The sequence below is a fragment of the Schistocerca piceifrons genome, chromosome 2 (assembly GCF_021461385.2).
Source record: "Schistocerca piceifrons isolate TAMUIC-IGC-003096 chromosome 2, iqSchPice1.1, whole genome shotgun sequence".
Lineage (NCBI taxonomy): Eukaryota > Metazoa > Arthropoda > Insecta > Orthoptera > Acrididae > Schistocerca > Schistocerca piceifrons.
In genome coordinates this window covers 925404570-925421078 of record NC_060139.1, presented here as the reverse complement: position 1 = coordinate 925421078, position 16509 = coordinate 925404570, and the positions used below count along the sequence as shown (strand labels likewise).

The following is a 16509-nucleotide window of genomic DNA, read 5'->3' as shown; positions in this document are numbered from 1 at the left end:
ATAAATGTTCCTTTATCAGGGAGAAGAGAGGGGAAAGAAAGGGAAAGTGGATTCAATTACTCACAACCCAGGTTATGAAGCAACAGGGAAAGGAAAACAGGGAGGGTAGCAAGGATGGAGGCAATAGAAAGACATACAGGTGAAGGAGGAAATAAAAAAAATAACTAGGGTTGCACCTGATTCTCTTCCTACAGTCATATGTGAGTGATAGCTCAGACTGACTTTACCTTCCCTAGTTTATTTGCATATATTTTTCCTATTTTTGAATACAGCTCTTCCTCCTGAAGCTTAGAATATAGCATCTAGTTTTTCTTTTACTTCATTTTTTTCTTGTGCCATCAGATTTGCTCCAATTTATCCTGATTTGGTAACTGGGTAAGTGCTCTTCTAATATGTGACACAGAGTTAAGCTGCATCTATAAGGCTATACTTTTAAGGAAATATCTCTTATGTAATGTAAATTTTAATTGTTAAAAACAACTGCTTAAACCAAAACTAACAGAAGAACATAACCACATACACAGGTACAAAGTAAAGAACCAAATGATGATATATGTGGACAGTAACTCTATTTGCTTTGCTTCCTTTGGAGTTAACCTACTGTGCAAAAATTGTTCTCTTGTATCTTGGGTCACATAACCAGGGTTTGATATCTACATAAATTATTCCATTATATTATCTTGTAACTGAAAGCATAGGTTATCCACAGATTGTTTGCTATATTATAAATAAACAGAGAAAAGAATTTTCAATTACAATGGCATTTTGTGATAATGATAATTGAAACGACTTCTTTTCTTGCATAAACTGGGAACAGTGAGTACCATATGCTCAGTGAGGTCACAGTACAAAAAAAGGCAGCTTCTTTATTTTGACTTTGGTGCACAACCTGTGGTGTTTCATTGCCAACACAAAACATACTTTAATAAGATCCATCCACAGAACAGTCACTCAAGCATTGGTTAAAACAATTTAAGAAACTAACCAAATTTCAAAACAAAAAGGCTGTCGCAAATAAGCTTTCGGCCAACAAGACCTTTGTCAAAAATAGATGACACACACACACACACACACACACACACACACACACACTCTCTGCAAACACAAATGCATGGTGGGAGTGGCAAGTGGGTGGGGGTAAGGAGGAGGCTGGGACAGGGAGGGATAGTAGGGTAGGTGTGGGAGCAGTGAAGTGCTACTAGGGAGTGTGCAGGGATGGTGTGAAGAGAGGGTAGAGCACCTAGGTGCAGTCAGAAAGTTAGACAGAGGGCAGGTGGTGATTGGGGGGTTGCAGTACCTTCTCTCCATCCACAAAGTTCTCTTGCTATGGAATCCCAAATTCCTGGAACCCATAACAAACATTGAAACTCTTGTCTTCCAGGAACTAGTGCAACATGCACAACACCACCTCAAAAAACTCTCCACCCTGCTCACTTCCTACTCCAGCCTTGGAATACTGCTGTCCACCACCTCTACAACAACCTCCAACCCCCCCCCCCTCTCCTCTCCTCTCAACTCCCCTCATAGATGACAAACCCTGTCTCTCAGACCTACTCCATTTACCCCACCCTCCGTAACTCCCTCCCGCCATCACACAGAATCCAGAACCCAAAACACAGTCACGAACCTTTCCTCCAGAAGCCTTAGCCCCACAGAAATATCAGCCCTTTCCAAAGGCCTCATCTTAGGCCTCACTCCCAAATTCGGTGATTCAGTTCTTCCTCTGCTCCCTATGGTGAAAACACTTTTTCACCACCAACCCTACCAATTAGAGTCAACCAAAGACCAATGTTGAACCCTGACTGACTCAGATCACTCCTCCATCCATCTGTGATCCATCCCTACTGCCCCAAAATCACCCCAATAACTTTCTTAACCTTGAACCTTGCCTCACCATCATTCCCCAAATCCCTCAACATGGAAACTAACCATACATCTACAGGGAGAACCACAGACCACCAGCTAAAAAATGATCCCAGCCTTATAATCCTACCTGTTTTGAATTGCAAGGATTACCTGGTAGAAGAACTCTGCCAGCTATCAGATACATCCACCTACAAAATTTGTTATAGTGACCCAATTCCAGAAATCCAGCAGGATCTCCAGTTACTCTTCAAATCTTTAGGCCCATCCCAGAACCTCTCTCCAGAGTCCATCTCTCTGCTCACCTCTATCAGTTCCCGCACTCCTATCTTCTACATGCTTCCGAAAGTTCATAAACCAAACCACCCAGGATGCCCCATTGTGGCCAGTTACTGTGCCCCCTCTGAGTGAATCTCTGCTCTTGTAGACTAACACCTACAACCTATTACCGGGAACCTACCCTCCTATATAAAAGATACCAACCATTTCCTCCACTGACTCTCCACAGTTCCTGTCCCTTTACCACACAGTGCCCTGCACATCACTGTTGATGCCATCTCACTTTACACTAACATCCCTAATGCTCATGACCTTACTGCTATTGAACACTACCGTCCCCATCACCTGACAGACTCCAGACTAACAACTTCCTTCCTAGTCACCATGACCAACTATATCCTCAACCACAATTACTTCTCCTTTGAAGGCATTACCTCCAAAGAAATCTGAGGTATGGCTGTGGGCACCCGCATTGCACAATCCTATGCCAACCTATTCATGGGCCATCTAGAGGAATCCTTTCCAGACACCCAGAATCCTAAACACCTCACCTGGTTCAGATTCACTGATGATATCATTGTGATCTGGATTGAGGGTGAGGATACACTATCTACATTTCTTCAGAACGTCAACAGCTTCTCCCCAATTTGCTTCACCTGGTCCTACTCAACCCAGCAAGCCACCTGACTAGATGTTGACCTCCACCTCAAAGATGGCTACATCAGTACCTTTGTCCATATCAAACCTGCTAACCACTAGCAATACCTCCACTACGACAGCTGCCACCCATTCAACACAAAAAAGTCCCTTCCAAACAGTCTAGTCACCCATGGTCATCACATCTGCAGTGACAAGTGGTCCCTCTCAAAATATACCGAGTATCTCACTGAAGCCTTCACAGACCTTGTACAAAAACAAATCTCCTATGCCTTATCTTTCCAGTCTCCCATTAACTCCAAAGTCTCACTGTCCAGCTACAGAGAAGCATTCCCCTCATAACTCAGTAGCACCAAGGACTAGAGCAACTGAATTACATTCTCTGCCAGGGTTTTGACTACCTCTCGAAATGAGAAATGTCCTGCCCACCATCATTCCCAACCCTTCCACAGTGGTATTCCACAATCCACCGAACTTATGCAATACACTCGTCCATCCTTACACAACTCCTGCTCCCAGCCCTTTACCTCAGGGCTCATATCCCTGTAATAGACCTAGATGCAAGGCCTGTCCCATCCATCCTCCCACCACCATCTACTCCAGTCCGGTCACAAACATCATCTATCCCATCAAAGAGAGGGCTACCTGTGAAACCAGTTATGTGATCTACAAGCTAAGCTACAACCACTGTGCTGCACTCTATGTGGGCATGACAACCAACAAGGTGCCTGTCAATGTAAATGGCCACCGACAAACTGTAGCCAAGAAACAAGTGGACCACCCTGTTGCTGAGCACGCTGCCCAGCATGACATCGTTCATTTCAATGACTGCTTCACAGCCTGTGCCATATGGGTCCTTCCCATCAACACTAGCTTTTTGAATTGTGCAGGCAGGAATTCCCCCTGCAATATATCCTACATTCCTGTAACCCTCTTGACCTCAACTTTTGTTAGTAATTGTCCTCATCCATCCAGCCCCTTCCCTGTTTCCATTCCAGCACTACACAGCCCTCATTCCACCAATGCACCCAGTCTTTTTAGTTCATCTCCCAACCCTCTGTCTAAACTCCCAACTGCACCTAGCTGTCCTACCCTCTAACTGACGGGGAACATGTACACCATCCTTATTAGTTGCATGAAGTTAGAGGAGACATTTACCCATATCCAACCAAAATATACCCAATATACTAATCAGGAACTATCCATTCACAACAAAAAAACTAAAGCTGTATGTGTACAAAGGTCATGTGTTTAAGGACATCAAACTACTTAATTCACATGTATCTAAACCATGTGGAATTTGTGATGAACATTCTGATTATAACGCATGAAGCATCTTTTCACTACTGATGAGGCAACCTTCCCTCTGTTCTGTTCAGTGAATAGAGTGGTAGAGCTTGTTGTAAGAATCAGTGGGTTGTTTAAGAATGTCAGGAACAGATCCAAGCAATAATCAATGTGATTAAACCCTTACTTTTCTGTGATGAGAGTCACAGCAAATAATTTTCCTGATGCTACTTCCTAATTGCAAGAAATTCAGCTGAAAATAATTTTCCAATTGGATATGTGTTGCTGCACTGGTAGTAGCTTCCCAGATACAAGGATGGAAAAGCAGACACAGCAGATTCATGGCGTTTGCCTTGTGTGTGACAAAAACTGTGGCTCAGCTCCAGGTCAGTAACATAGCAACAGGCACTTGGAATTTCAGACAATCAGACACAGTGTGTGTCCGGGTTTTTATATACACAGATTATCATTAAATTTTTACAATGTTTTATACTTACAATTCAGTTACTCCGCAAGCCATAAAAATTGCTTCCCCAATAATGGAATACAAGAAGTATATAGCATCCAGTTTTGGAGACTACAGAGATATCTCAATCTTAATTGGAAAACTGACATTGTAGACTTAACTTAATGAATATTACACTGTTAATGCTGATATGACTATAGCCTAAAACATTAATTTTAAGAATTTCTGTAAAGACAGATTTCAGTGGGGCAAATGAGTTGCAGTTCAATTCTATCTTAAATACCACTAATATATCCAAAAGAATCTAAAAAGCTCAAGCACATTGTTAAATACATGTATATCTGCTCTCATCTGCCCTGGTCTGAAACCCCTGTAGTCTTGTTAGAATGAGAAATATTGGAAATGATAAAGGACATTAACTAATATATGAACTGTGAAGCAGTTGTCAAAATGTGAAGGTTTTTAAAGTGGTATTTGAAAAATGTTGTAAGACCAATATCAGCTGTGGCACAGCAGAAACATGTCAGACAATGGATCCAACGATCTCTGGTTCAATCCCTAGCCAATCTTAGGAGCTTTATCTCTCTCCAATCAGTTCTTTCATTCCTGGCAAAGTTTATTGATGCGAAAAATGTTGACTCGTGGCTTGGTTCAAAGTCCACATTAAACTGTAAGCCCACATGTAACTGCCAAGGTAAGTCAGTTCAAAGCTCAGAGGAATGGACAGCAGACTACCTCCAATAGGATCATGCCAGGTAAAGCTCTGTGTTGTTAACAGATCTTCAAAATGCCTCAAAATACTTCTTATAATTTCCCTCTAGCACAAGTAGAACTCAACATATCATTCTCCGTGGGATTAAACCAAAAGAAGTAAAAGTAGCCGTGGGAGTACTCCAAGGCAGTATTACAGGGCCATTACTATTTAAAATATATATAAATGATTAGCAGATAACATCAGAAGCTCCTTGAAGCAATTTGTGGACAATCCAGTTGGCTGTAAAAAGGTTTCAACATCAGAAAGCTGTAGCGAAATGCAGGAAGATTCAGAGAACTGACAATTGGTGAGGGATCTGGCAGTTGACAATTAACACAAATAAATGTAACATATTGCACATAAATTGGCAGAGAGACCCATTACTATTTGGTTACACTATTGATGAAACATCACTGAAAATGACAACAACCATAAAAATATCTAGGAGTAACTGACTAAAGCGGCATAAGTGTAATGATCATGTGAAACTAGTTTTAAGAAAAACAGATACCAGGCTGATATTCATTGAAAGAATCTAAAGGAAATGTAATTGATCATGAGAGAGAGAGAGAGAGAGAGAGAGAGAGAGAGAGAGAGAGAGAGAGAGAGAGAGAGTGGTGTGTTTTATCACGAATTAATGTAGTGATTATGAGAGCATTACAGAGATGCTCAGCAAACTCCAGTGGCAGGTGTTACAAGAGTGTTGTTATGCATCACTGAAAGAGATTTACTGTTAAAATTCCAAGGATGGGTGTTTCCAAAAAACTTGAGCATGTATTGCTTCCTTCCAGACAAGTCTTGTGAAATGACAACTACTAGAAAATCATAGAAAATAGAGTTCACGCAGAGGCTTACTGATACTCCCTTGTGTCTCATACCACTCATGAATGGAGAAAGGAAAGGGAAATGATTGTCATGCATGAAGTACCTTCTGTCACATCCCACAGTGTGGCTTGAGAAGTATAGATGTAGCTATATTCCAAAAATATCAGACCTGGAAGCTGAATGTCACAAAAAGGATTTCTGTACTTCACTGTTGAATTCAGTTATCCAGAATAAACTGATTTCTAATTTTTTAAGTCATACATATTGAAAACATAATGTGATGTGATGTGATGTAAAACTTCTTTGTCTGGCTTGTCTTTACCTTTGGCGTCAACGTTTTCGTCAATATCCCACAGGCTCATAATATATTTGTTGTCTAGACACACTTTCTCACCAGATTACTCACTATTATGGAACCAAATTATCTAATAATTTTTATGTCAGCAAGACGTAAACTGATGTTTAATTCCTCTTTATTTTGTGCCACATGAGCCATCTTGGAATAATGTGTCAGATTCTTGTACATTGAGAGATCATCCTCAATTACCCCCAATGATATTAACTAACAGCAACTGCTACATTGTTTCCTTTCCTCTTTTTTGTTAGACTGTAGTATCCTGTCTGAATTCTAGTAATTAGTTTGTTTGAAACTTGATTTAGGGAGACAGAGATAAATTTATGTCAAGGTGGCTGGAGAAAATTTGAGAGCCACTTCCTTAAAATAAAAGAAAGTGTTATCTGTGAGATGCTCAACTTGGTACAGCACCTTTACATTTTAACCGTTTCTTCTTGATGTCAAATGAACTCATTTTAAATCTTGCATATTTTTGGTGATTGAGAATCTTGTGATGAAAATCACTTTAGTTTAATTTCATTTAGCCATTATGAATTCTTACTTGTATCCCAATAAAGTTTTTGAGTGGATTCTGTTATCAACAGAATTTAGACAGGAATATGAATTATGTCATTGTCCATTGAGATGAGATTATCCTGCATATTTTCTAGACTAACTATTTTCTATAACTTTGAACACCTCTAAAATACTTCACACTTTTTTATATAAAAACAAGGCTCTCAGAAATTAAACTATAATAAATTATATACAAAAGAACAGCTAGTACTCTGCTGCCTTATGGGATCTCTGTATACGAAATTTCAAACTATAGCTTTCCATTCACTTCCATTTTTGGTTCTGACAGCTGTACACCTGTGGTGGCTAACTCTAAAGGGTGGACAAGACATTGTTAAGTAAGAAATTGATTAAGGTGAGGAGAAACACTTTCAAGTGAGGTTTGGCTCACACTTGATTCATGGTAGCTACACCATGTGGTAGATTTGGTGTAGTGAGAAATGAATGGTAATGTGTGAGTGAAGGGGGATGAGCACAGATTTCAGATGGTCTAGGAAGTGGCTTTGGTTCAAGGAAATTCATATGCTGGGTAACCAAAGAAAAGACACATTCATGGGTTTTTGTACATGAGCAGCTACAGCCAGGGATAGGTCACTAATTTTCAATTGCTCTGTTTATAACAATATTTTGAAAACAATAGATCACTACTCACCATACAGAGGAAATGAGGAGTCACAGACAGGCACAATGAAAAGACCATTGTACATTCAGTTATAAAGACTGCCACGCATTTTAGCTCATAATATTTTTGTTATTCCATCCTGGCCTTCCCATTGTTTGGTTTTGCCTGTCAACCTTTTATCTGTTTTTCCCCTGCAGTGAAATGAATGCAGCACTCCCTTCTCAGTACACATTGAGGCCTTTATCTATTATATTATAAACACTCTGCATCCCAGAGATCCTCATCTATGATGAGCTCTATGGAACATTGGGAATGGTTGGGCGGTACCCTTATTTCACCGATCCTCTAGATGTCAGACTTACTTATCAAGCAATATGTCTGCTATATTGCATATTTTATGAGCCTTTATAGCTTTGGGCCTGGCTCCATAGCACAGTGGTCAGCATGTCTGGCTGCAACACAGAGGCCCGTGTTCAATACCCAATACTGCCAGGGATTTTTCCTTAGTGGGTGGACTGGTTACAGGGTACACTAAGCCTCATGAGGCCAACTGAAGAGATACTTGAATGAGAAATAGTGGCTCTGAGGTTAAAAAAGCCAACAGCAGCCGGCAGAGTGGTGTGTGACCCCATGTTCCTCCATACCACATCCAATGATGCCATTGGCAGTGGATGACATGGCAGTCAATCAATCCTAATTTATCCATCTTGGACAGGATGCAGAGCTTTATAACTTTGTATCTTGTCTTTAAGGGCCTTTTTTATCTACCTTAGTTTATTGCTGAAGAATTTAATTGGTTAAGTAAGCTATATGTTTCTACGAAAGGCAAATATTAATCTAAGGATAATTTGGGTGATACTTTAACTTAATACTACAGTGGAGCACTTGTTATGAGGCTCAGTTATTGCATTAACTGACGGATCTGTCAGTCTCTGGTAGAATATTTTATACATTATGAATGAAAAACCACACATCACTGGTGCAATATTGTACAATATTATATATTCCAATATTGTAGAATATTACACCAGCACCATATCTTTTTTAATTTATGATAAGACTGGGTAATCTTGAAAATTGATGAGAAGAATAGGATTTATGACAACCATCATCCATATTTAAAATTTTTGTCTCTGTAATGACATGAAAAGTCAGTATTTAAACAGGTATTGCCATTAATAATAGTACGTAATGTAAATCAATTTTCATATGCACCAAAGTACATAATTCTCTATAAATTTTACAGTATTGCTCCGTCGATGGTTCTTGTAAATGCCAGGATTCACGTAATAACACTTATAGCTGTCTGCGGCGTATATCAGCTGCAGAAAATATCCTGTACTGCCAGTTTGATGATGATGAGGTAAAGTACCTTTTTGCTTTTCTTCCCCCTATTTATTGTGCTTTGTAACCAAACAATGTTTATATGTCAACAAATACACTGTAGCCACCTGAAATACAACTTATTCCATGCCAATGACCTCAACCTATTCCATCGCACATCCACCTAAACAACATCCTTGTCCTCCTAGTCCATCCCTATGTCACCCCCCTCCCTTCCCCCCCCCCCCCCCCCCCCCCACACACACACACACACATACATCATGCCCAAGAGCATATACCTGGTGCAATTGTCCCATAGCTAACTGTGCTACAACTACTGCGCACGTGAGGTTTTGACAACTTCCAGATGTTTAACCCATTAATGGCCACCACCAAACTGGGACCAGCAGTAACATGCCATCACACTCGTGACCTCAGCTGCTGGTTCAGTGGCTGTGCCATTTGGGTCCTTCTCGCATCACATTCAGCAGCTGGGCACTGTCCTCTGCCACATCCTCTGGTTCTGCAAATCCCTTAACCAAAGCCTCCACTGCTTGTGGGGGATGGGGGTGGGGGAGGGAGGGAGGGAGGGAGGGAGGGAGGGAGGGAGGAAGGGAGGGAGGGAGGAAGGGAGGGAGGGAGGAAGGGAGGGAGGGGGGGGGAAAGAGAGAGAGAGAGAACAAATGCTTGAACATCTGAGAGATATTCTGGACCTGACATTCATATCCATGTGAATTGTTAGATCTCAAGCTGTTAAAATTTATCATAAAAAAGTGACTTGTCTTATTCAGATGGGCAGTAAGCCTGGAACATCATCATCTGGCTCTCTGTGAATTATAGTACTTAAGGAAGGAAGAGTAGGGTTTCACACCTACAATGATATTGAATTTATACGTATACTGTGTATTAGTTCTGATAAACTTTCATGCTGATTTGCTTGGTGGATATTGCACAACATGCTGAGATCGTTCAGTTAACGGTTGTTAATGTAAATCACTTGAAACTTTGCAAAGTAAGATACTGACTTCAGTTCTGATGGACACACAAGTAAGAAAACAACTTGAAGTATAGTATTGCCAATCTGCCAACACATTCAAAAATTTGTTGAATATTTCTGCCTTAAATAAGATAACATTTTGAGGAGATTTATGTGAATCCTGCTGAAAACTATTAGTACACAAAACAAATTGATGATCTGACATTAATTTATGTCAGTGTGTGTGTGTGTGTGTGTGTGTGTGTGTGTGTGTGTGTGTGTGTGTATCAACAGCTGCAACATATCGATAGCTGCAACATATGTCAGACAGTCAAGCCATGAAATACTATACATCCCTCAGACATGCCGTGTAAGCAGGAGATCCTGGGTTCGGGTCCCGATTGTGTCACACATTTTCACCTGTCTCCATTGATATATATCAACGCCTGTCAGCAGTTGAAGACATAAATATATATAGTGCTAATGTCCAAAAGAACAGACGCCATATCCATATAAGTATATAGTTCTGGCAATACTGGCCATGACCTTCCTCTTCTGTGCGGATGCACACATATTACCCGAACCCTTACGGGACTTGGTAAGAATGTCTTCCATGAGTAATGAGTGTGTTGCGTAGGGACACTACGAATGTAGTGTGTGGATATATAAGGTGAGAATGTGGGTCTCGCGGGAGGTGTGCGCGAGATATTCCTGGCAGTTGCACTATCCTCTGTGCCCTCAGTGTCTCAGATGGATAGAGCATCTGCCATGTAAGCTGGAGATCCCGGGTTCGAGTCCTGGTCGGGGCACACATTTTCACCTGTCCCTGTTCATATGTATCAATGCCTGTCAGCAGCTGAAGGTATTAATATATAATTCTAATTTCATACCACACTACTGTTTGGCAAAATAAGAAAGGTGTACTGCTACACTTTGCTATCAGTTGTGTTCCTTGTGACCTGAAAATGACAAGATATTTTCTATTTTTCTTTCATTTCAGACTCGAAATTGCTATATCATATTGCAATTTTAGGGTTTTACAATTTTTGGCACTGTTATCTTACTGTATTAGATGCGTCAAGACACATATTTTCTTCACTAATGCTGTTTAACTAGTATATGCAGATTTTATTTTACTTCACCATGAAAACAAAAAGCTTATGATATCAGCTACTGTGTTGTTATATGTATCATATTCTTCAGCTGCTGCTGTTGTCTTCAAACTGAAAACTGGTTTGACGTAGCCTTCCATGCTACTCTATCCATGGAAACCTTTTCATTTCTGAATAACAACTGTAACTCGCATCCATTTGAACCTGCTTACTGTGGTTGTCTCTTGGTTTCCCTCTGAATTTTAAATCGCCACACTGCCCTCTCACACTAAGTTCCTTGATGTCTCAGAATGTGTCCTATCAACTGATCCCTTCTTTTAGTCAAATGATGCCCCAAATTTCTTTTCTCCCCAATTTTATGTCCTGTTCATGCAGCCACTCAACTTCACTAATCCCCACTACATCTAACTTCAACTTTTATCTATACATCTACATCATACTCCACAAGTCACCGAATGGAGTGTGGCAGAGGGTACTTTCAGTACCACCATCTGATCCCTCCAACCCTGTTCCACTTGTGAGTAGTTCTTGGGAAGAACGATTGTTGGTAAGCCTCTGTATTGGCTCTAATTTCTCGAATTTCCTGTTGTGGTCAATATGCGAGATGTATGTGGAGGGGAAGGGGGGTGGGGGGTGGGGAGTAATATGTTGTCTGACTCCTCCTGAAAAGTGCTGTCCCGAAATTTCAGTAGCAAATCTCTTCGTGATGCACAATATCTCTCTTGTAACGTCTGCCATTGGAGTTTGTTTAGCATCTCCGTAACGCTCTCTTGCCTGCTAAACGATTCCGTGATAAAACGCGCCGCTCTTCGTTGTGTCTTCTCTATCTCCTCCATCAGTCCTACCTGAAAGGGATCCCAGATTGATGAACAATACTCAAGAATCTGGCGAACAAGTGCCTTATAAGCCACTTCTTTCGTGGATGAGTTACATTTCCTTAAGATTCTTCTGATGAATCTGAGTCTTGTGTCTGCTGTTTTATATGGTCATTCCACTTAAGGTCGTTCTGGATAGTGACACCTAGATATTTTACGGCAGACATTGTCTCCAGCTGTTTGTCATCAATAGTGCAGCCGTACAGTAGTGGATTTCTTTTCCTATGAATGCCCAATATGTTACATTTATTTACGTTCAGGGTCAAATGCCAGAGTCTGCACCATTCATTAGTTCTCTGCAGGTCATTCTGCAAATTCTTACTATCTTCTGGCGTTGCTACGTTTGTATAGACAACTGCATCTGCAAATAGCCTTAAAGAGCATCTGACGCTTTCTATTAGATCATTAATACATATTGTGAACACAACGGTCCTATCACACTTCTACGTGGTACTCCGGATATTACCTTTATATCTGTCGATTTAGTTCTGTTAAGAGTGACGTGTTGAGCTCTATCTGCAAGAAAGTCTTGAATCCAATTGCAGGTCTGCTTCAATACTCCATAAGCTCGTATTTTTTCCATTAAATGGCAATGCGGGATGGTGTCAAACGCCTTACTGAAATCAAAGAACATGCCATCAGATTGAGCACCATTGTCCTCTGCACTGTGGATCTCGTGGAGGAACAGAGCGAGCTAAGTTTTGCAGGATCTCTGTTTGCAGAATCCGTGTTGGTTTTTATAGAGGAGCCGTTCATTTTCCAAGAACGTCATAATTCTTGAGCATAAAACATGTTCCATAATTCTACAACAGATTGACATCATCGATATAGGTCTATAATTGTGTGGATCTGTCTTACGGCCTCTCTTAAAAATGAGAATGCCCTGCACTTTTTTCCAGGCTTTAGGTACCTTTTGTTGCTAAAGCGATATACGATAAATTACTGCTAGAAGGGGAGTAAGTTCTTTTGCATAATCTTATAGGTATCTCATCTGGTCCCAAAGCCTTTCCACTACTAAGCGATTGTAGCTGCATTGAAATTCCGCTATCGATTATCTCAATATCTGCCATTTTGACATTCACACGACAATTGAAAGGAGGGGCAGTGTTACAATCTTCCGTGGTGAAACAACTTTGGAAACCCGAATTCAGTGTTTTGGCCCTCTCTCTGTTATCTTCCGTTTCGGTGCCGGTGTGGTCGCTGAGGGAATGAATAGATGATTTTGACCCACTTACTGATTTTACATATGACCAAAATCTTTTAGGGTTTTTACTCAGGTCGGTTGACAATGTCTTAACTTTCGAAAGCATTGAACACTTCTCTAATTGCTCTCCTTACGCTCATTTTCACTTTGTTCGGTTTTTGTTTGTTCATCTAGGTTTTTACTTCTCACAAATCTGACATGAAGTGCTCTTCATTTGTGTAGCGCTTTTCTAAGATGGCTATTAAATCATGGTGGAGCTTTTCGTCCATTAAAACCTTACTTGGAACGTACTTGTCTAGGGCACATTGAACGATGCATTTGAAATTTTTCCATTTGTTCTCCACATCTTCGTCCCCATCACCGAATATTTGATGCTGATTGCTGAGATATTCTGAAATTTGTATCCTGTCACCCTTGCTGAGCAAATATGTCTTCCTACATTTCTTAACATTCCTTGTAGGACCTGTCGTCATAGATGCTGTCACAGACCTATGATCATTGATACCTTCCTCTACATTAACTGATTCAATAAGTTCAGGTCTGTTTGTTGCCAGAAGGTCCAAGATGTCACTGTCACGAATTGGTTCTCTAACTATCTACTCAAGGTAATTTTTGGACAAGACATCCAGAACAAGGCCACACGATTCCCTGTCTCTGGCACCAGTTTTGATGCCATAACACTCCCAATCTATACCTGGCAAGTTGAAGTCACCCTCTACTACAATGGCATGATCAGGAAAATTACTAATGATATTCTGCAAGCTCTGTCTGAAGCATTCTACAACTACAGATCCTGACCCAGGTGGTCTATAAAAGCATCCGATCACCATTTTTGACCGTTCTTTAATACTCAGTTTCATCCAGATAAATTCACATTCAGAATCCATGATAACCTTGCTAGATTTTATCAAATTTTTTACTGCAATAAACATGCCACTATTGGTGACTAACCTATCCTTACGATAAACATTCCCATCTGAACTTAGGATTTCGTTGTCACTGACGTCTGGCTTCAACCAGCTTTCTGTTCCCAATACTATTTGTGCATTATAACCTTCAATAAGTGATGCAAATTCTGGGACCTTTCCTTAGATGCTCCTACAATTTACTAAAATCATACTAATCTTTTCTATCTCTTAACTGTGAGGACCAAGATTCTCTGAGGTTGCTGTGGCTGATTTTACAGGCAAAGCGTGTTTGCTCCCATGTGCACACCACACATACTCCGCTATTGTAGTAGCTGCTTCCTGCATGTAGTGCACACTTGACCTATTAAGGGGAACCCTACAATTCTGCTCCTGATAGCAGAGGTCAAGAAATTTGCATCCAATACTGTCGCAAGGCTGTCTGAGCCCCTGAGGCTCATTTAAATTAATGTCAAATAATCAACTCTTTTTTATACAGAAATATCTAAGCAAAATTCATATGAAAGTCCAGAATATGTTGTCAGGTCAAAAAACATTTTCAGGCAGAATAACAAACAAATCACTGAAGATAGCACATAGAGTGATGAACCATGAATATGTAAAAGGAAGATAAATTAATTATGCCTTGCATGGGATGGGAATTTTCAATTTTTCTTTACAAGCCTATCAATTAATAAGACCTACTGTATCCAAAGGTGACTGTTTTCAACCCATTCCAGACAACAGATATTTAAATCCACTATCCTAGTTATGCCTATTCTGAGAAGTTAAATTTTGCCACATTCTGTATGCATTTATGCATCCTTGATCTTAGCCAATTAGCTTTGTAACATTGCAGTGTTTATTCATTATTATACACCCTACACTCTACATTTATATTTATTGTTTCCATATCACTTGATATCAATTCTGTTTTTCTACATCCTGTCATAATCATCAGTGATTGTCACTGTAATAATGGTATACTAATGAACACTTTCAAAGTCACTATTAAATATCCTGTGCAACATTGACTTCAAATTCTACCAATAGACTGTTGTGCTTATACTGCTCATTCACTACACAAAGATATTTTGTGATTGACCATAACTGAAGATTGTCCACATTGTTTTGTCCACCACCTTTGTGACAGTATACATCTTCAAGACTGGTGCTAAGGTGTGACTTTACAACACTGTTGCATTTGTCACAGGAGTGGGATTAGTTAACTCTTCCATGAGTTCCACATTAGTACAGTCTAAAATTATGAAATCCAGATATAAATTAATAACTGACATTTATTTGTAGTAATTTCTGGTCTGCAATAAAAGACAAGGTAGGTGCTGTTTGTATATTCCACTTAAATTAAATGAAATAATTATTGATTGATGCCACAGCATTAGACATTTTACTTTATCTACATGAAAGGACCTAACAATAGCAAATACACTACATGCAAATCCACATTCCTGCTCTGACCTTTCACACCTCTGTGCTCTCACAGTCTCATTATGGTTGCAGGTTACATTATTACAATGACACTCACAACAATGCCTAGCTTTTAACATCATTCATTAATGATTGTTCAAAATTAAGCCTTCACACAAAGCGTATCCTAGCAATGCGTGAGCACTGAAACCTCATAGCTTTCATAAACATCTGGTTATGTATGCATGGAATGCCTTTTGTTTTTATTTTCATTTAGTAAACAAGTGAGTACTTACTGTGCATGTGCGTAAATAATCTAAATACGATGATTTGAAAACTGGTGAACAGAACCCACCTCATCCAACAGTGAAGGAAACAAATCAAACTGCTACTATTTTTTCTATATTCCCAACATGTACAAATAACATGAGAAAATATGTATGAGCTATCTTAACTGTACTGTTTATAGTTGTTTTTGAGAAAACATGAACACTTAATAGATTAGAGCAGAAAGTTTTTATTTTCCATATTGCCTATGATGTGAAGAGTTTACAATCTGATTTATTTTTATTTGGTTTTCAGGCTTTCAAGGAAGCATATGACATCAATGCAGACCCAGATCAATTAAACAACTTAGCATACCAACTGAGTGCAGATGTAGTGAGTGAATATGAAAGTACACTGCAGTACATGTCCACATGTGCAGGAGCAGCATGCAACAGTCCACCAAAACAATGAGAGTGCTGCACAGTTGTACAATGATGTGCAAAATAAATACAATTTTTACGTAATAATAAATTTCACCTAATAACAGAACAGAAAAAGAAGGAAGGAATATTAGGGTTTAACATCCCATCGAAACTGAGGTCACTAGAGATAGAGCAAAAGCTCGGAGTTTGTCAAGGGCGGGGAAGGAAATTGGGCATGCCTTTGAAGGAACCACCCCAACATTTTTCTGGAGCAATTTAAGGGAAGCACAGAAAACCTAAATTTGGATAATTGTACACAGATTTAAATCATCAT

General features: G+C 39.8%; 1 protein-coding gene across 1 annotated transcript in view; it reads left to right on the top strand.

The window, feature by feature from the left end:
- LOC124775995 (N-acetylglucosamine-6-sulfatase-like) overlaps positions 1–16224 on the top strand; it is an 85027-nt gene extending 68803 nt beyond the window's left edge. The window contains exons 8-9 of the mRNA XM_047250837.1: positions 8910–9026; positions 16069–16224. Of these exons, the coding sequence (XP_047106793.1) occupies positions 8910–9026; positions 16069–16224 (273 nt within the window). The remainder of the gene's footprint in view (positions 1–8909; positions 9027–16068) is intronic.
- Positions 16225–16509: the final 285 nt, after the last annotated feature.